Source organism: Manis javanica, chromosome 1 (genome assembly GCF_040802235.1).
Source record: "Manis javanica isolate MJ-LG chromosome 1, MJ_LKY, whole genome shotgun sequence".
Classification (NCBI taxonomy): domain Eukaryota; kingdom Metazoa; phylum Chordata; class Mammalia; order Pholidota; family Manidae; genus Manis; species Manis javanica.
This window is the reverse complement of record NC_133156.1, coordinates 19,859,845-19,880,900: the sequence shown is the minus strand read 5'-3', so window position 1 is coordinate 19,880,900 and position 21,056 is coordinate 19,859,845. Positions and strand designations below refer to the sequence as shown.

The 21,056-nt window shown below is 41.8% G+C and overlaps 1 protein-coding gene across 4 annotated transcripts in view; it reads left to right on the top strand.

The window, feature by feature from the left end:
- The window catches only part of SOHLH2 (spermatogenesis and oogenesis specific basic helix-loop-helix 2), a 75,093-nt gene that overhangs the window by 535 nt on the left and 53,502 nt on the right, over positions 1 to 21,056 (top strand). For all 4 annotated transcript variants that reach the window (XM_073229269.1, XM_073229280.1, XM_073229265.1 and 1 more), the window contains exons 2-6: positions 8,806 to 9,020; positions 16,013 to 16,074; positions 16,155 to 16,259; positions 17,751 to 17,850; positions 19,495 to 19,605. In XM_073229269.1, the coding sequence (XP_073085370.1) occupies positions 8,806 to 9,020; positions 16,013 to 16,074; positions 16,155 to 16,259; positions 17,751 to 17,850; positions 19,495 to 19,605 (593 nt within the window). The remainder of the gene's footprint in view (positions 1 to 8,805; positions 9,021 to 16,012; positions 16,075 to 16,154; positions 16,260 to 17,750; positions 17,851 to 19,494; positions 19,606 to 21,056) is intronic.

The window sequence follows — 21,056 nt, the reverse complement described above, 5'->3', positions numbered from 1 at the left end:
GGCCTCTTTTAATAGCCCCGAATTTGTCAGCCCCTTAGCAGAACAACGAAATCACTCTGTGACCGTTTTAGATAAAAATTAAAGGTGATTATTGGCCCATTAGGAAGAAAGCATAAATAAAACCACACCCACCCCAGTAAGCGGGGCAAGCCGGTATTGGCTTTCTTCTCTGCCTTCCACGTGTCTTGAGAAATATGAGGCACACCTTCGGGGCTGCCCCGAGTTTAGTTGGTCCTGAGAATGCCCTGCGTGCTTGAATCCGCTCCTTGAGCACAAGCTTTCTGAAACGCAATTATCACCACTTTGAGGTGGACCGGTTTAATAGGTTTTCATTATTTCAAAATGGGGGCACCTACTTAAATTGCAAGGAAAAACGGTATTTCATGGTGCAGGATTAGGCAAAGCTGCGTTAAATGAAACTGAATGAAAGATCTGATTATCTAGTGTACGTGTGTAATTGTGGGCTTCCTACCCTGAAAGCCTGAAGCCCCCACCGGACCTTTTGTTTGCATGTGAAGAGGAGCGTGTTCAGTTTCTGCAGATAGAGCCGCTTAAATCCCTGGGCTCCTGGGGAAATGGGAGGCCAGCGATTGCCCTGCGAGAGTATCAGCCCAGGCAGCTGCTGCTGATTGTCAGCACGCTCCTGGTGATAAGAGTGACAGAAATAACCACTCACTAAAACGCAGCAGTGATTTGCTTTAAGCACTTCAGCACCTGCTGTTGCTAATTAAGGGTTTAGTCTGCCACAGATTGCAAATGGAAATCCAGTGTTTTAAAAATCGTAGAGGCTGGGGTGCCCTGTGTGTTCCTGGGATGCACGCATCAAACGGAATGGATAGAGAGCTGGTGACGGTGATGGTGCCTTGTAAAACTGCCCACACTTAAAAGGTCTACACCGAGGTGTTAGTAGTGTTTAATCCCTGAGTGCTGGGATTGCCAACGCTTTTATTTGCCCTTTAGGCTTTTTGAATTTTCCAGTCTTTCCCAATGAATATGTATTGCTTTTGTTAAAATAAAAAAAAGGATCAGTAAGCAATTTGCCACCAAATGAAGCCTAGCATCGGGTGGCATTGTGCTCACAGGTGGAAATCTTAGATGCACCAAAAGGCAGTTTTCCAAAGCAGAATGTACTAGAGAGTCCTACTCGTTTTTCTAGTATCATCCTATCAGTAGGTTCTTCTCATCACCTGTGTTTGTATTACACTGTCAAGATATTTTTAACTGAATAATCAGATTTAAGTTGATTAGAAGCTATTTTGCAAATTTGAGTGACCTTGGGAGAGTGGCCTAGGGCAGGGTCCTAACTTGTCTGGTGATTGACATTCCAAGTGTACCGTGGCACTGATTTTGTAGGGCAGGAAAGGGAGCCTTTGGCAGGAGCGCAAGCCCGTTCTTTCCAGGGCTGCTTTATTTCATGGGCTTCTGTGCCCTGGTGCCAGGCACTGCACAGAACTTCCGACTCCCTAGTGGAACGGCCAGCCAGCGGGGCTGTGCCCGCCGAACCCTTTCTGGATCTCCTCGCACCTCCCCTCGGAGTTCTCCTTGCTCCCCAGTACCGGTGTTCTACCCTTCAGGGCTTACTCTCGACATTTCTCTGCAAGACCAGCTGAGAGATTCTGGACAACAGGGCCCCGAGCCTCCGAGGGGATAGCGGTCAGAAGCATGCATCAGGACCAGCTAGGACAGGGTTCCAGTTAGCAGCTGTGCTTCTGTTCAAAGCTTACCTGCCCTCCTCAGTAGGTCCTGTTTCCGGATCCCTATGGGCCCAGTAATGCCAGGAGCAGCTTGATTTAGGGTATTTTTACCTCCTGATGTGGCCACTTTCCCCTCTCCTGCTCCTTCCACCTTCCCCAGATGTGACCAGGCCTCCCCCCCACAGGCCCACATTTAACCCTTCTTCCTATATGCCTTGGGATGTAAGTATTATTCCTCAGATGGGGAGCACGTAAGAATTTTATGCAAAGCCACTAGGAAGTGGCCGACCTAGCGGCAGACCGTTGTCTCTGTGCCTCCAAAGCCTGAATACTCTTCCCACCGCGTCAAGCTGTTAAAAAAGCATCAGTAACAAGTTTCGTAGAACTGAGGCTCATTCACTCTGCTTCCTGAGTTGCAAAGATCGAAAGCTCTCCTTATGCAGCAAAAAGTCTACTAGGCCGTGAGCCCCACCAGGGCGGGGGCCGCATCTGCGTTCACTTTGTATTCCCTGTAGTAGGGCCTCCAGAAATATCTATGGGGAGAATAAATAAATATCAGCCATATTTAATCAGATGCAAAGTGGTGGAGAATTTTAAATAACCCGGCTAGTAGAAACTTTTACAAGTTATTGCCCAGGACACCCCTGAATTATACATGTTATTTTAATGTGATTATTATTAGCATCCCCTTTTATTTTCAAGAGTGTCTCAGTTTATAAAGCAAATAGTCTTCCTATCTGCAGCAGATAGGTTAATTTTGGGTATTCATGTGTTGCTTTAGTTAACCAGGTTAATTAAAAAAAAAAACAACACTCTTTTGTGACCACTTGTTAATGACTGGCATTTGGTTCACTAATGAATGTGGTTGGCATAGAAGAAATCCTGAACTGCGGCAGATTCTGTGCCCAGTCTGCCGTCTCAGAGCATCGCAGGGGCTTCGAGGCCCACGTTGCCCCTAAATAGCTGTCGGAAGTGAGGACTGTTTATCAAGTGAAAAGGAAATACTCTACAAGGGTGCCGATAATCTCCACTGTAGAAATGCCAAATCTCCAAGCTATTTGAAAGCGTTTTGCTGCCTTCTTAGAATGTAAGGTATGGAAGGAGATGAGGCTGGTGACATGGGCTGTTCCAAGGCTATGAGAGGTCATCGTGGGTTTGAATTTCTATCCTGTTCACAATAGGGTGGGGCAGGTGAACGGGACTGGTGCCCGAGGGCAGATGGAAGGCCCCTGTCCCACTTCCCATCCACCCCAGACCCCACAGCAGGGGTGCTTAGCAGTGTGCTGATACCGTCAGCAAGGAGACGTGCTGGGAGACGGAGGGTGGGGGGTGGGTTTCAAATTAAAGGTCCAAAGCCAGGTAACGACCAAAAGCAGTGCACAGTCCTTTCAGGGCTCTTGATTTCAGCGAAGCAGCTTCTCTCTAAAACATTAAAAAGAATCCCCAGGAAAACTTGAAATTTAGAAAGCAGATGGAAACAAACTGCCACTAAAACAAAAGTAGAAAAACCGCAGCTTTAAAAACAGAGAAGAAAAGAAAGCCAGAGCTGAACCAATTCTCGGGAGTCCCGCTGCATGTCAGAAGCGGCCAAGATGCCAACTGGCCAGACGCGGCCCTCCTGGTGACGGGGCAGCTCTGCGGGCCCTGGGCCTCCTGCGCACTCACGCCCCCTTTAGCCTGAGCACACAGGGTGAATCTGCTTGGGGGGTGGGCTCCTGGTGTTTGTCGTTCCCAGGCCATTGTGACGGACTAGGTGGAGGAAGCCAAGGGCAGCTTTGCCCAAGAGGGAAAAACACGAAGTGCTGGATGTTCAGGTGACCCTGCCGTCGTTTGGACAGCTGGTCCCAGCCTCTCGGCTGTCTTGTTCCCACTGTCCGGAGCACTCACACCAAATCCACAGTCAGTTGTCTCTGTAAAGGACGCAGCCACTGGGGACCTTGTGTCAACTTAGTCCTTGATTCATATTTATGTTTGGATAACCAAGGATGCTCAGGCATGAACAGAATGGGACATGAATGCGCAGACACTGGACAGCTATTTCAGAGACAGATTATGAAGGGGGTAGAAAAAACTTCTGAAACCCCAGTTGGTATCCTCAGAGAGGATATCACAGCCTAAAAGCAGTAGGTTATGAAAAATTACCAAAGAAGAGAGAAAAATCTTAGAAATGAACACTTCATATTAAATTTAATGAAACTGTAAAAATCTTAGGAAGAACTGAAGACTGAGCTGGTGGTAAGAAAAGTAAAGTAAAAGTAAGGAAATGTCGCAGAATTTGAGCCAGTTTAGGACGTCCAACATCTAACAGATTTCCTGCAGAGACATGAAGGCAAAAAAGGGAGAAATAATCAAAGAAATAGAAGGAAACTTCCAGAGCCAAAGATCCACGGAATGCGCAGTAGGATAAATAAGATCTATACCCACCCACATCCTGGGAAAACGGTCAGAGCTCACGGCGTACAGACGAGAGCGGCAAGAAGAAAAATCAGTGTCTTCTTTTCATCAGCAACTGGTCGCTGAAAGGGAATGGACTGGTGTCCTCACATTTCAGAGACAGAGAGATTTGAATCTTGGAAATACTCACCAGGTAAAGCTAACACTGGATTGTGGGCCCCAATTCCCCTCAAATAATAGAAACAAGGGGTTTAACTCCCAAAGTATAGGAGCAGGAAGGAGACAGGAAAACTTGATCAGCCTAACAGAAGTATGGGAAAAAGAAACACAAGTACTGTGAATGGAAACCTGAAGTAACAAAGGACTATCTCATATTAAGTTGTAAATGTTTCACAATTAGTAGAGCAATAGCATTAATGGAATTAGATAACAGATGTCAGGTAATGTCATTAATTTCTTAAATTCCTCTATTAAAAACCAGAGTCACCAACTGTGGAAAGAAACAGTAAAAGGCAAGTATGGTATTTACAGAAAATCAAAAATGATATAGGAAGAGTTCAAACTGGTTTATGAAAAACTGTATATCAGAAAAAATTTCAGGTGAAAAGCATTAAAAAGGACAATGGCATATTTTGTGTATAGTTTTCTCTATGTATAACTATCAACATATATATAGAATATACTATATATATATACACATATGTTATAATTCATTAGTATATATCAAGTATTATGTATATATGCCTGTATGTAATTATCAAGAACCTTTAAGTATCTTGCCCATAATTAGAAATAGTCCATAGTTAAAGAAAATCGATAAATTGACAAAAACTCTAATTAGAGAAATACATTTATCTCATAAACTGAAAGATCAAGGTAGACCTAAAATAATAAGAAAGGAATTAACAAATTTGGTCTAAAAAGATATAGAGAGAATATGTAGCCAACAGAAAATACATATTATTTTCAAGCATCCATGGAACATTAACAAAAATTGACTATGTGTTAGGGCACAAAGGAAATAGCCACAAATTTAAAAAAGTAGCAGTCATGTAGGGCATATTCAGTGCTGACCATGTACTGAGACAAGAATGGTCACCTAGTGAATAGCCAAATTAAAACCAGAAATAAAAATACCGTTCTTTTAAAATCAAAAACATTTTTGTATAGTGTTTAGCTTCTAGGTTAAAAGGGAAGTGTAAACGGAACTTGCAAGCTGTTTCGCAATGAATGGGCATAAGCACGTATGTATCTGTGGGGAAGAAACAGAGTACCCCTTAGAGGGCTGTGCTGCCCAGTAGAGCTTTCTGCAGTGATAGAGACATTCTAGACTTTGCTGATGTGGTAGCCGTTTACCAGTGTGGGTACTGGGCCCTTGGAATGTGGCTTGAGTGGTTGAGCTAAATGTCATTCTTTAGTTAACGTAAATTTGAATAGCCACATATGGCTACCATATTGGACCACATAGTTCTATAGTCTCTTGTAAAGCATTACTGGAAAAAGAAGATAGAAAAAAAACAATTATAAATCTCTAGTTAGAAAGATTAACTCAATGCAAGTATACACATTTGAAAAGATAAATGGATTTTTAAAACTATAAAACTTAAATTTACTAGTAGTAATCATTAAGAAACTGTAAAAGACAGTCCAAAGCCCATCTCTCTAAGTGACTCCAGGCCCAGATTTCACAGACATACTTTACCTAAATTTCAAGAAGGAGATAATTTCTGTTTTATGAAATATTCAAGACATAGAATATTATTGAAGCTTTTATTCTTCACAGCTGGCATAATCCTGATACCCAAACCTGATAAGGCAATACAGTAAAACAAAATTGTATCATTTCACTCATGAACATAGATGCAAAATCTAAAATAAAATGAAGGAATTGAATCTGTTACACTGTACGTATAGGTTTATCCCAGCAACGCCGTGATGGCTTGGCATTACCAAATCCATTAATGTAATTCACTACTTAACAGATTAAAAGAGATTTAAAAAATGTTGATACTGAAAAACCATTTGGTAAATTGCAACACCCATTTCTGATTTAAAATTCTTAGCTTCCAAATAGGAAGTTCTTTTATCTTGAAATATCTACTTATAATTATATGAGGACACGTGCAAATTCTATAGGAAGGTAATGATAAAACTGAAGCACATAAAGAAAGACCTGAAGTCTCCGAGTCATAAATGGGGAGATTTAATTCTGTAATGATATCCCCTAGTCAGTCTGTAACATAAATGCAACCACAACATAAATTTTAACAGTTTCCGATGGAACTTGACAAGCTGATGCTAAAATTCTGTTGGAAGAGAAGTTGTGGGAAAATATCTAAGAACCAAATTGAAAAATAGCAAAGCAGAACCATATGCTCTATCAAATATAAAACATACTGTAAAGGGCTAGTAATTAGACAGTGTTGTATTAACTAGGAATAGGCATATAGATCAGCGAATCAGAATGAAGCCCAGAAAGTCATTCATTCATATATATAAAGGTAGCATTTGGAAATGCTGAGGGGTTATGCTGAGAGAAGGTTAACCTATTCAGTAGTGCTATTTAGGTAATTAGCCCTACATTTGAAAAAGATGAAACTAGATACTTAAGTTACATTAATCACCAAATCAATTCCAAATGGGATAAAAAGCTAAATACAAAAAAAAAAAAACCATAAAACACTGCCATGAAAATATTAGAATACGTATACAAAGCCTATTTTAAAAATAGAGATGGCTTTGAAAGCAAGGCAAATTTCACTTAATCCATAAAGGAAACAGTTGGTGGTTGTTACTAAATATTAAATATTTATTTGTGACAAGAGGCCTTATAGTCCAATTCAATAGCCATGACAAGCTAGAAAGAAATAGTTGTAGTATTCAGTCTATATATACTCCTACAGAGCAATAAGAAAATGATAAACAGCAAATAAGGTGGACAAAGGTAATAGGCATAACAACTGGAATATGCAATGAATAGAAATGGAAGCTGCTGCTATGATGAAAAGACTGACTTCATGATTACTAAGAAAAAATGTAAATGGAAAGGAAAATTCAGGGTTTTTTTGCTCGTAATACTGGCAAAAATAAAAAAAAATGATTGAGAATAATGTTAAAGATTAAGGATTTGGGGAAATGATGTCCATATACACTCTTGGTGGGCCCATAAATTTTTCTGTCTTTTGGGGAGAGCAGTTTGGCAGTAGCTAAGTTGAAATATAAAAGCAAAAACTTAATTTCTGGATCTTACAGTTTTGCCTCCAGGATATATGCTTATTTGCAGAAAGATGTATTTACAAAGGCGCTCATCACAGCATTGTTAAAAGCTGAAGTCCAGCATTTGGAGAATGGTTCTGTGAATGGTTCTTATCATAAATAACGAATATTGGATCAAGATGACCAACAAGCAGGTTTTCTTTCCACCCCAAATGATCTAACAAATGATAGAAAACATATATTTAAGAGAATAAATCTGTAACAGCCTGGAAAATGAGGAAGAGTGTTCCCAGGGAACCAGAATTTCTAAGGAATCATTGAACTGTGTTGAGACAAGCAACTCACTTAAAAAATATATAATATCCCGTTTATGAAAAAAGGCCTATGTGTGTATATTTTATTTATATGATTGACATAGAATCATCTGGAAGGATATAGTCCAAACTGTTGACACTGGTTGCTTCCAGGGAGCAGACTGAATCAGAATAGGAGAGATGGGTGAAAGAAGACTTATTTTTTTTAGGGAAAGAAGGAGGAAAATCAGAAGGTGGATGGAAGTGAAACGTTCAGAAGCTTTGCTTACTCTGAGCTCACCTAGATTCCTGCACCTCACATTCTTTCTCCCAACCCTGGGGAAAGCAGGCTAACGGGAGAAGGAGGGCCCGTGGTGGGCCACCTCGGCGGCGCCCTGCCCTCTGAGCTGAGTCCTGGGCAAGCCGGCCCTCTCTGTGTGGCTGCTTCCAGCCCCTTCACCCATTTCCTCTGGCTTCAACCCGGTCACCTCCCAAATCTGTTTTCCCGTATGGACCTGCATATGGCCTGGCATTTCCACCTGCCTGTGGGCTGTTCCATTCATTCAGGTCTCCTCTTCCTTTGCGCTTTTTAGTGGACTGTGTCCAATAGCTGTAGAGAATAAAGCAGAAGAATAAAAGGCAAAGATGAAAATCGTATTTTTCCTGATTGAATGTGCTTGAAAAAAATCCCCAAATGGAAATAAAGATACTTTTTGGCTCCTAATTTTAGGACTGGCATAGCAAGTCTATTCCATTTAGAGAAAGGACTTTGGGGATTTAGATGTTACTCTGTTCTCTGGAATGGATGTTAGTTACATCAAAATAAATAGTTTGGAAGAGTCACCAGTTTGGCGCTCCCATTAGGTAACAGATTTCCCAGCAGGATGGGTGATTGGGAAACTGGGTCCTAAGAATCCTACCTGTCGTTAATAAGATGAGAAAGAAACTTGTGGGAAACCCACAGTAGAATAGTATTTGTAGGCAAACTTTAAAAAGTAGCAAGACCTTCGGGTACATTTACTACCCTCACTACCAAGGACGTGAAATTAATAGCTCCTGCCCTGGAGGTGCTCACAGTTGAACGTTCAGCCCGGTTGTACAGTCAGCCATTGTGTTATTTGCCACCCTTATCTATTTTATTCTCTCGTGCATGCCATTTTCTCTAGGTGATGTTAGTCATACGGTGCTTCTTATCTCCTCCTCTTCAGGCAAAAATAGACCTCTTACTAGTCGGCGATGTCAGTGTCCGGTACCTGGCCGACAGTATACAGAAATTCTTCTCGAATGTAGCAGAAGTCACCGTGACCATCAGTGATGTCAAGAAGGCAGCAGCATTTCTGGATAAGGGCACGTTCAACATTGTCTTCCTGAAGATGGCTTCTCTGCCAGCCGCCGAGGGGCTGGAAGCTGTCAAATTAACCAGGTAAAGGACAAAAACCTTTAACGCTGTATCCTGAGAAGGATTTTAATTACAACTCTTTTATTAAAACCTATTTCTATGAAAATCCTTAAAGGAAGATACCATTTCCACTTTAATTTTCAAGATGAGGGATGTTTTCATGGACAGAATCTACATACGTGTTTGTATTGCCAGTTTGACAAACTATTATTAGCATTATCATTTGAATTGAAAAAGTAATCGGTGTGGGTGAAATGTAAGGACTAACCGGTCATAGGAATTTGTTTGGTACATAGCACTTACCTTAATCTCATAGGCACTCTTTTTAATAACTATGTCATTTAAAGTGGCACCTCTTTTCAGAGTTCATTGATTGTTACGGCAGATAGCAAAGCAGGTGAGCCCCTCAGCTCTGTGTCACGTCGGCTATGGACTATGTCAGGTGTCTCTTTCGAGACGTGTCCTAACGTGGAAGAGCCGTGGATCCGGATCCACTGAGTCCAGATCAATTCCACCTCCACTATTCTTGTTTTGTCTTGTAGCTGCATGGTTCCACCTCTGTCTGACCCACTCGCACTAGAGGTCTGGGCTCTAGCGGTGGGAGAGGCAGTCTCCTCGCCTGACTACTAGGATTTTGAGCCATTCAGGATGTTTTTCAACAGGGTTAGGTCAGAATGCGTTTGTTGCCCTGGATGAGAAGACTGGATAGAGAAAGTGTGATGATAGATAGCAGGCATTTATAGAGGCTTGTCCTCGTTACAGGGCAGGCCTCCCCTGCCTAAAGGAGGAAGTCCGGAGACAGTGTAGTGATCCCTGGTGGAAAAGGAGGGACATATTACGTTAGGGAAAAGAGAGCCGAGAGTGGGAAGAAACCAAAGCCACTGAGTTTCTTGTTGAAAAGAGAGACATCACTGCTCCTGGGGTTCCTTAGAATGGTTGCTTTTGCGTACTTTTCACCTTCTACTGGAAATAGGAATTCTAGACAAGCCGGCACACTACCCCAAAGTGGAATTCCCTCCCCAAACATGTCGTGAACAGTCCGCCTGAGGCTCTGCCTATGTTATTACATGCCTAAAAAAATCATCTCCTATACTCAGAGTTCCCCTACTTGGGGGCTCGTAATAATATCCCATCTGTGTAGTATCAAAAAATTCTTACAACAGCTTAATGAGGAAAGAAGGGTAGGGTTTTGTCGTCCCTGCCTGGCGGGTCAGAAGATGAGGCTGAAGTCACCTCAAAGACCGCATGGCTCGTTTCCGCAAAACTCAGAGGAGAAGTCTTTACTCTTTCCTTCCCGTCCTTCCCGAAAGTCTTTAATGATTTCACCTCTGCTGCCAAACTTAGTAGAAACTAAGCACAGAGAGTGATGGAAGAGCCCTGGATGGATGCGCGTGGCTGGTCTCTCGCTCAGTCCCGGAGCAGGGACCCCACCGCGCCGCCTGAATGTTGTGAAGGCTGGAATGCGTTCATTACCGAAGGTGCATTTTGAACAGGGTAAGGTGAAAGTTTAGTAGAAGAGCAGCTTTAGGACCAGGCGTAGTTATTAAAAGCTGGCAGATTTGAGAAGAGAACTTCCTGGTTCTTCAGGGATTTTCCCTGTGGCTGCTTTCTTTGGTCTGAATAGCACAGCTTAGGGCTCTTAGCAGAGAGAAGAGGGTGGGTGAAGATATAAGCGTAAGGAAATGCACATGGCAGGCTCTCCTGTTTTGCTGTGAACGCATTTGTTTGAAAAGAACAAGGATAATTTGAATACACCTGGATTTGTTTTTCTTGTTTCTAGTTAGGCTGTTCCCAGTGCCCAGTATGGGTCTTGATGAATGGCAGATATTCAGTACCTAACTGCGAATATGAACAGCTGTCTGCATGGGTAGAAAACGCCATTCTGGGGCAGACAATGAGTCCTAGCTTTTGTGTTCCTCTCTGAAAAAGAGTTTTCTTTGTGGAATGCTCGCCTTCCGTGAGCGGGCCTCAGAGGCTTGGAATGTCCCCAGAATTCCCTTTCTTGCCCTGAGAACTGTTAGGACTTTATGACTTATGAATTATTTAAACCCTTATGGAGCAGGTTTGTATTTTTGAATCTATAGTTTTTCTTAGAGTAATGAGTCCTATAAATGTACTTCTCCATTTATAAGACATTTAAAACCTTTATCTTTCCTAAAGCACTGTATCTTTTTAGTTTGGGCTAACATTTAATGACTAAACCAAAATGAAGAGACTTGGTTTAGCTTTTCTTCTGTGGTATTTTAGAGTTCTTTCTTTCTTAGACCTTTGTTATTGCTTTCTAATGTCTCAAAATCTGGATAGGTTCAGGAAAATACGCAACTATGGACCTTTCTCTTTTCTCTATGGCCACTTTATGTACACCACCAATAAGTGAGTTTAGTATAAATTTGAATTGTCCACATTTATTTTCAGTATTAGAGCAAATGATCATCAATGTATATAAGACATACAGGTTTCTGCTGAAAATAAGAAGTAAGTATAGCTGTTAACTGTAATATTAGGTTTATTTTAGTATAAAATTTAAGCAACCTGTTTAAAAACACTCTTGAATTTATTCTTATAGAAGAACTATGCTTTCAACTTGAGCTAATCAGTGATCAATTTGAATCATTCATAGAAATATTATTACTTTATGGACTGACATTTTCAAGGATTATAGCACATCTCCATTATAGGTTAGCATTCCTTCCTAAAGTACTCTCTAATTTGATTTCATTTCATGAATATATTTTTATTTGAGCCAGATGAACTCAAATATTACCCAGTGGTAAAATGTTTTGAGATAGTCTTAGGGTTCATATGCTTGACTCCAGAATTCCAGGGATATTTAACTCGGTTCAGGTCAGATCTCTCAACACGGAATCACACTCACAGGACAGATACTTGATAACAAGACACATCCTGACCCTATATCTTCTAAAGGCAGATATGGAAAATTAAATATGTTTTAAACTTATGAACAATGTGTGGATCCTGTCTGAAATTGTCATTTTTCCCTTCCGTGAAATGTCTATTTTTTAAAAAAATTCTGTGATTCTTGTGAGCACAGAGCAGCTCAACAATGGGAAAGGGGTGCAGAATGTGGGCCCACATATCAAGTTTGGATCTGATCTCATTTTTCCCCATGTAGTTTCAATTGTCTGATCAGTTAACTTATTACTTCATTATGAAAACCCACAGGGATCTAACAGTCTAACAGCTAACAAGTTGTCTTTTTATTTCCCCGATTCCACAGTGTCCTTGAGTTGACAACACAAGTCAGTAAATCTTATTAGCCCATCTGCATGACCTAGTTACCTGAACACTTCCCAGTAAACACAGTCAGATCAAAACATCTAAGTAGTTTTACTGAAAACATTGTTCTATAAATTGATGGTTGGGTGTAAACAGAAATTGAGGAAAATTCCAGATCTTCATCATTTTTAGCATCCCGTCAAGTGGTGAACCTGACTTAGGAGGTTCACAACAGGAACTCAGTTCTGAGGAACAGCATACTAGGAACAGACCACACCAGCCTTCACTACTGACCCCTAAAGTCTCAGAACTTAACTGCCCTTATTCTGGTGCCCTGTTAGTGGCGAGTGAACTCAGTGTTTCCGTATTTATAATACAGTTCCAGTTTTCTCACTGAAAATGGTTTTTAGTTAAGTAAGTAACAAAGAACATTAATTGTTACAAGTCCCAAACAGGCCACATCTGGTTAGTTTGATTATTAGTTAGCTAGTTATTTGGTTCCAGTTTGGCCGAAGGATGGCATAATGGATAACTGTACTCAAGAAGGCCACAGCCCAAAAATGACACTGGCATTTGTCCCTTGAAGTCCTTGTGACTCTAAAGGAAGTGAGTTTAAAGTTTCCCCTGGCTTGATAGGGACTTCCAAGACCCTCTGGTCATCCTGTTAGATGATAGGTTGCAGAGGCTGGGACTTCGCCTGGGTTCTTTTATCAACAGAGTATACAGCTCAGCTCAGTACACTTTCACATGGTCATTTGGTTCAGCTACCAGGGACCAGACCTGAGGACGGGGCGAGACTGGGGGCTGGGACTGCAGCAGTGAGAGCCTGAGGCCGCCTCTGGTCCAGAGAGCACCAGCGACAGGCATGGGAACCAGCACCGGAGTATCACTATCCGATCTTGTTATGTCGCGTGTGGTCTCAGGCACCATTGTGACATTTAAACGGTGTATTTTGTGAAACACGAGGAGAAATGACTGTCCTCCAGGGAGCTGAAAATTTTTACGAGACTTCAGGTGAAGAAGGACTGAGACTCTTAGGGTCTGAGCACCTGCACTTTGATTGTGAGATATTGAAGAAGTGGCATTAGTCGGGGTTAACGAAATCCCTTTGTTTTGTATTGCTTAGTTTTGTTTTAAGGAGCATTCATTCATTAACAAGAGGACCTTTTTTTTGGAGGTCCCAGCAAGCTCTTTGAGCTTATTGATTTGTAAAGAATGTGAGTGAGCAGCCGAATTCAGACCATCGATTTGGATTCTGGGAACTCTATCGATTCATGGGCTTCCTGCACAGAGCGGCAATTAGGGTTTCACTGGCCGTGGAAGGGTTTGGGTTGGTAATCGATTCTGTGCTAGTGACAGAAATCCAGGAATTGCAACTGGGTTTCATGGAGAGCTCAGAATTTGAAAGTCTTCAGGGTGCATAAATCCGTATATCCAAACCTCACCTATTTTCATGTCAGTAAATTCAATTTATAAAATTTTTAAAAGAAACAGGATTATTCCTGAAAGCATAGAAATCTTTTTTTTTTTAATTTTCTAATTCTAGAATATTTTAACTTGTGATAGTTGACTTTTCGTGAATCTGCAAAGGCCCTTTACCTCCATAACTTCCTTTCGTGGGTCCTGTTTGTTCAGTGCATTTTCCCCTTCCACCTCTTCCCCCTTGTCCCGTACCCAGACCTCCATCACACCCCAGCTAACGGATGAGATGCCTACACTGTGGCAGGTGTCCCCTTGCCACGTGGCACCCACCCCTTCCCATCCAGGCTGTCACGGCCCCTCCTCGCTCCTGCATGCCCTACGCTGGTGGTAGGACGTCTGCCCGAGCCACTCGTTTCCTCGGAGAACCATGCCTTCTTTGCCTTCTGCCCCTTCAGCCCACTCTCCTCAGAGGTCATAGAACAGCGTCAAGCCTGAATAGACCTCAAGGCAGTGAATGTCACATTTTGGCAATATCCCGCTTGTCTGAAATAATTCACTTAGTAGATACCCTGAACTATTTGTTTTCGTAAAGGAAGTATGCCTGCCCCTCTCTGCCATCAGCTCTTGCCTGGATAACTGCAATATGATCTCTCACATCTGTTCGGTGCCACCCTGCCTCAGTGGTAGGCAGGATGGCTTTTCTGAAATGCCCAAGCTTAATAGCTTCTCATTGTGCATTTTAGTTAAATACCAAACCTTTAATTTGGCCCCGAAGGCCTACCGACTGCAGTGCGTCTCCAGCCCTGCCTGCCTCTCTGGTGTCTCCTTGCGTCTCTCCCCCAGACGCCTGGTGCTGGAGCCCACTTGGGCTTCTTCTACTTTCTCCTGCCCACTGGCTCTCTACTCGCCAGGGCCTGCACATGCTGCCCCCTTTGTGCAGAACTCATCTGCCTCCCGCCCTCCCCCAGTCCCGCCCTTCCTGTGGCTGCTGCCCAGCCAGCCAGGAAGGCATTGCTGCCTGGAAGCCTCCCAGGCTGCAGAGCAGTTAGCACCTGGGTGTGCGCCCCTGGTACCCATGGCTTTCCTTCACAGCACTGGGCACGTAGTTGGCACTTAATTAATTATTGACAGCATTTGTTTAATGTCTGTTTCCCCCCAAACCATTAACTCTGTGACAGCAGGGGCCTTGTCTCTCTGTCTGTTCATAATAACCCCCAGGGTCTATACGTAGTCTGGCACATAGGTTCTTAATATGTATTTGGAACATAGAATAATGTATCTTTACTTTCAAATGCTATATAAGATAACCTAATAACATTATGCAGGTCCTATTTTAAGGAATAATTAATAGCCACATATAATCACATACTAATAACTGATGCTTTAGGTATTTAAGAATATTTTGTTTTTCCTAGATAGTTTAGTTGTTCTCTTTAATGTCTGGTTCACAGTAATATTCGCCTTGGGAGATCATTTCCTTTTAGCTAATGCCAATGTCCAGTTTCCATCAAATTATCAGAATTTCCAACTTATTGAACTCCTGATTGTAGTTAACCACAAGGCTACAATTCTGTTCAAGTTTTATTTTGGAAAATCTCAAAGATATAAAGGTACAGAGACTAGTACAATGAATTTCCACGTGTGCAGTGCACTTTAGCAGGTATCCACACATGCTGATCTTATTTCATGGCTACCTTCTCCCACATCTTTCTCTTCTCCCTCCCACCCCTGCTTGCTGGTGCGTATTTCAAAACACATCTAATGTATCATTCCCTTTCATCCATAAATGCTTGGATATGTACTGTAGGATAAGGGCTCTTCTAAAAACAAACCCCACAATACTAGTCATGTCTAAAAATTAATAACAAGTCCTTAATATTGTCAAATATCCATTCAAATTTCTGCTTATAATATTTTTTAGCTGAGTTTATACAAATCAGGATTCAGTTTTCCCTTCCCTACTTTTCTTTCCTTTTTGTCTTACTGTTATTTTTATATGTATACACATATATGTTAAAAAGAGGTCATTTTGTCTTACAGAATTGCCCGTGTGCTAGAGTTTGCTGATTTCTTCCCCACAGCATTATTTAAAATATTTCTCTTTACCTGAAATTTCTTGAAAACTGGTGGTTAGATCAAGAATACAGTAAGATTTAGGTACTTTTTTTTAAGCAAGAATAAAAGTGGTCCATCTTTTCCTCACTCATTGGAAGTGCTACTTTAACGAAATTTCCGTATTAATGTCATTTAAAATTTTAAAGAAAATCATTCTAGTTTTGTTCTTAGAAGCTGTATTATTGAATCCCAATTTTTTTTGAAAGACAATCAGCTTCATTTTAACATTTTTTTTCTCTCAGATTTGGCAAGAAGAAAAATACGGATTTGCTGTTTGTTTTTATAATCCCTGAAAATTTTAAAGGTACGTGTCTGATGGATATATTATTTGTTTTTTCTCCAACTAGAAATGATAAGGTCCATATTTAATACAAAGATTCTTAGGTTTTATTTCAGGGCACAGAGCTGAAATTACTCTAATGGAACCACTGACAGTGGAAAAAATGAATATTGTGTTGAAGTACTGGAAAACCTGGTTCTCCAATACTGGTAAGTGAAAAGCAAATTTCCAGAGGTTTGAAAAATGTTAATGACAATTCTAGTAAGAACTGTATGTATACATCAAAGTTTGTTTTCCACCATGCCTTTTATTTGCTAAGGATTAACTATATGCTGTGTACTGTAAAGAACATGTCATCCTTGTGAATTATAGTTGGAAGAAAGCAAGTGTAAATCAAGCGAAACGTGTTTCCTGCGAAGAAAAAGTTTCCATTTTCAGAGGTTCAAAATGTGTTGTGTAGGGACACTACAGTGTGTGGTAGGCACAGGGCTTTATTTTGTTCTGGGTGCCTGGCTTCTATCATCATTTAAGTCATTAAAATGGAATTAATCATACCATGTCATTGTATGAGAATCCGAAGGCCAGGGGCACTGGCCTGGGAATGTGTGGGAATTCCTGCTTTGCAGAGGCACTTGTGTATAAATTATTTCACTTCTTTAAGTCAGTAGGGTGGGTGTCCTTCCTGTTTTAGATCTTTAGACGCAGCTCATTAGTGGCAGTGCTGCACTTAGAGCTCACATCTCGAAACTCTTCACCTCTATTGTGTTATGTGGATCATGAGCATCTAAACGCGTCAGCTAATTAGATTAGCTTTATGGCTTGTAAAAGGACAGACTCTACTTTCTGAGATTAAATTCCCCTGGAATCGTAGGTCAATGACTATTTGTGATTTTTCTAGGCCTGGGATACTAGCTAGGAAATCTTTAAAAATTACGGTATTTTTCTTAAAATGGGCCTGAAAGACACTTTCACCAGTAGAAACTCCTTCTCCAGCTGTCACAGGATTCAGTGCACCCCTCCTCGTGTTTCAATGATCCTGTTTTAGTATTTAGGGAAGATTAGCTAGTCTGTTTTATAACATTCCCATGGCCCCCAGCCCCTGCAGTTTCAGAGTTCTTCCTGGAAACCGCCCACTGGGGTGACCCAGGTCCGTTCGCAACCCCTTCTTACTTGGCTCTCAGTGGAAATGGAGCAGCTGCTATCACCACCCGTCTAGCATAGACACCCTTCCTCTTGGTCATAACCACACGTCTGCTTCCAGTCATCTCCTCTTTGCTCCAAGGATGAGCAGCTGCCAAAGGAAAAAAAGAAAAGGAAAGGAAAATCAGATGTCACATTTTGACAGTGCAGCTGCTCACGGAAGGCTTGCACACATTTCCTGTCTGTGACATTTACCTATAAACCAGAACTTAATAAATAAACTCAGTTGACTGTGTCTTAAACATGCCTATCGCTAAGTTACTAGAATCTGGTTGAAAGAGGCTGTCCTGGGTAGTGTTTTAATTTTGCTTCCTAACCTGGTTGGTTTCACGCTTCCTAGACTGAAATCTAAAAATTGCTTCCTACTTGAAAAGTAGGGCTTTCCAAGATCTGTTGCGAGCAAGGTGACAGTTGCTTTCGATGGGGGCTTGTATGTGTAATTAACATCATCCTCACCAGTGCTTTTAGGATTAAAGTGATCCTCTTTGTGCAACTTTCAGTTCAGAACGAAAACTCTGTGAAGCCTGAAGACTGTGGATTGCCCCAGTACAAACCCTGCAGTGAACACCGAGGGCATTATTCCACCCATCTGTTTCCCTGGTTTGTTCCTTTGCCTTTTCGAAATAGCAATTTTTACTGTGTGACTTCTGGAGAACTTACTCATTGTGGAACAACAGCCTAAGTGCTGGGGGTGGTGCAAAAGAAAGAAGAGGGCTGCAACTTTTTCTGTATTTCAGCATCTGAGCTGAGACTATGGTACACACGACAGAGGCACTCGGGTCCCTATTAGGAAGACTTCATAACAATCGTAGTCGACCGCAGGGCAGCAGGTTGAATGACCACGTAGTAAGTTCCCCGTCACTGGACGTGCTGGAGTCCGGATTATCACTAAGCAAAGTTAAATAGTATCAGTGGCATTTTAAAAACAGTGGAGTCTTTTCTTCAAAGAAAAATTTTACATATAATCCCTATATTTGAGTAAATTAGAGCGGCCTCGGCTGTTACCCGCCTAGCCCTAAGGTTCTCTCTGACGCCCTTTTTGAATTCACGGACCTGTCTCCCCAGTCACTGAAAGCAGCTCTTGAAAAGGCCTCTGTCTGACTCTGTGCTTCTCTGTCTCTCAGATAGTCGAGCGGGCATTCAAACCTGCACCAGGTCGCCGAGCTGGGGGTCAGACCCTTCCGCTGCACCCATTGTCTGCTTATAAAAATTCAGTTTTCATGAGGTTTTTCCCTTCACTTTAAGCTGATTTCCAAGGAGGTTTTAAGTAGGCTAAGGGCTATAAAGAACAGACATAACTAATGAAGACATGGGTGATGACGGTGAGAATTTTGAGTCAGTCACATCCGGAATTTGTAGAATGTAACCAACAACTATTTGTAGAAAGCTGACCATCTACTATTTTGAACAAGGAAGAGACTTGGGCAGCCAGTAAGTGTGGTTAAACCAAAGATACACTCAAGTACTGCAGACATATCAAACAGCTTTCTTGACCTTATTTAACATTTTAGCCTTAAAGGGATTTATTTTATTAAACCTTATCTAGACATCAGCATGGTTTTTGGAAGCTTTTGTGATATTCTTGTTAATATTTGCAACTGCTTTTAGAGGCCTTCTCATCTTGAGTCTCTCTTTGTTTTTCCTCCGAATCCTACCACTACGAATAAAAGTAAAAATTTTCAAATTGAGTTATGTCCCTTGGATAGAGGAGATAATAATAGCTTCTATTTCTTAGGAAATAGTTTTTAAAAAATCATTCAGAATGCTTGGAAAAGTTCTAGAAAAAGTGGTAAAGCTAGAAAAGCTGCATTAAATGACAGAATTTTAAATAGAGGGAATCTGCCCTTTGCTGGTCAAGTTGGAATAGTGTATCTTAGCCCTCTAGTCTTTTTTTTTTTTTTTCCTGTAATACACCATTGGAGACAGTTATATGATTTGGGGTAGTTGGAATCAGTGCGGTCAGAATATTTTAATCCTGTGTGTATCTGTTATTTATCAGTGCAATTTTAGAGTTTTGATCAGTCATTGAATTTATGATCATTTTGATGCAAAATTCTTCTGAAATTTTAAAATAAAATATTCTGTACCAAATATATAAGGTAAAGTGCTTTGATATTTACCACACCTATGATGAAACAAGAGACATACAGAAGCACCCTTTAATTAGCGTAGTTGTGCTTATTGTTCAGTATCGCCTTACACCGGTCCTCCTAAATGCATGGTGTGATTTTCTCTTGTTTTTAGCCCTGAATCTCTAGGAAATGACATTGGGCTTGAATTAAAAGCTCCGTTGTCAGATTTTGAGAAAAGCCAAAGGATTTCTCTTCTTCATTCAAGCAAGGAAAAGCTGAGAAGGTAAATTACGACAGAGTCCTTTACTCCTTTGTAGGAAGAAATTACTTCCATGAGTTTCCTATTTTTTGTAATATGTTACAATTCTGTGTGAAACTAGTAAATCTGGCAACTAAATCCATGCCACTCACTCATTCATTCATTTATTCATTCAACAAACATCCATGAGGGGCTACTATGTGCCAGACTATGATTGGAGAACTGAGATAGATAAGTCCTTGCCTTCAAGGAGGTCTGAGTCTACTGCTCAGGCAGATTTATACAGTGGCTGCTACACAGGAAGTTATGTTTTAATGAATGTGATGAGAGAGAAGAACACACAACATACTAGGAAGGACAGAATGTGGGGCGGGGAAGGCCCTCTTGAGAAGGTGCCAGCTAAATTGAACTTTAGGGAAAAAGTCATTTTTGGTTTGGACATCAGGGGAAGATGTTTCGTACGGCAGTAGCAGCAGGTGCAGAGCTGGCAGTGTAAGGAAGGGTAGTGAATCTAGGGAATTGCAAGTATTTCTGTGTAGCCGGTGATAAGGGCAGAGGTGGGAGGAGGCAGGAGATGAGGAGGTGGCGGGTCAGGGCCGTGTAGGTCATGGTAAGGAATTTGAATTTGGATCTGAAATGTTGGGGAGGCCCTGAAAGATTTTAGCAAATGAGTGACATGACAAGATTTGTACTTAGAATCAACCTGCTGGCAGGGTGAGAGACTGAATCGAATCTAGAGGCCAGTAGAGTCTGCATAAAGGAGCAGTGAAGCCCTGAATGACGGCCTTAGGGACGGGTAGTGAGGAGTAAGCCAATTCCAGAGACCGTAAGTAGGGAGAATGAGTGGGAGCGCGGCTGATCAAGGAGTCGAGTATGACTTCCAAGATGTGGGGCCCCTCCGCCGACAGGAAGCGCAGTAGAACGGCACCTGGCACCGGGAGGTGAGCTTTGCTCCTGCTGAGGCTGAACACCCCCAGGTCGCACCTCCTGTCCAGTCAGGACTTGGCCCTTAGGTTCTTGAGAAAGATCTAGGCTAGAAATACTGACTTCGAGCTCTCAGGATGCAGCATCGATTTGAAGCAATGGATGTTGGTAAGGATGGATACACTGACTTTGGGAAGCATATAAGGAAGAGAGAAATGGAAAAGAGAAGCTTGGGGAACATTTCAATATTTAAGGAACTGGCAGCAGAGAAGAAAGCAGGGGGAAAGCGTCACTAAGAAGACAGGAAAGCCAAGAGCGGCAATACGGAGGACAGGAGGGCGAGGGGAGTTTGCTGAAGGAGGGGGGTCCAGTGGTACCCCATGGCCCAGAGGCCCAGCAGGGCACGGACGGGACACGGAGTCCTTGTGCTTATCAAAACCTAAATAGCAAAAGTGATTTTTTTTGGCACAGGTGAGGAAGAGGCACCATTCCAGAAAGATGGAAAATGAAAGGTTGGGAACCTTGATGGAAGGAAAGAGAAAATGAAGGTG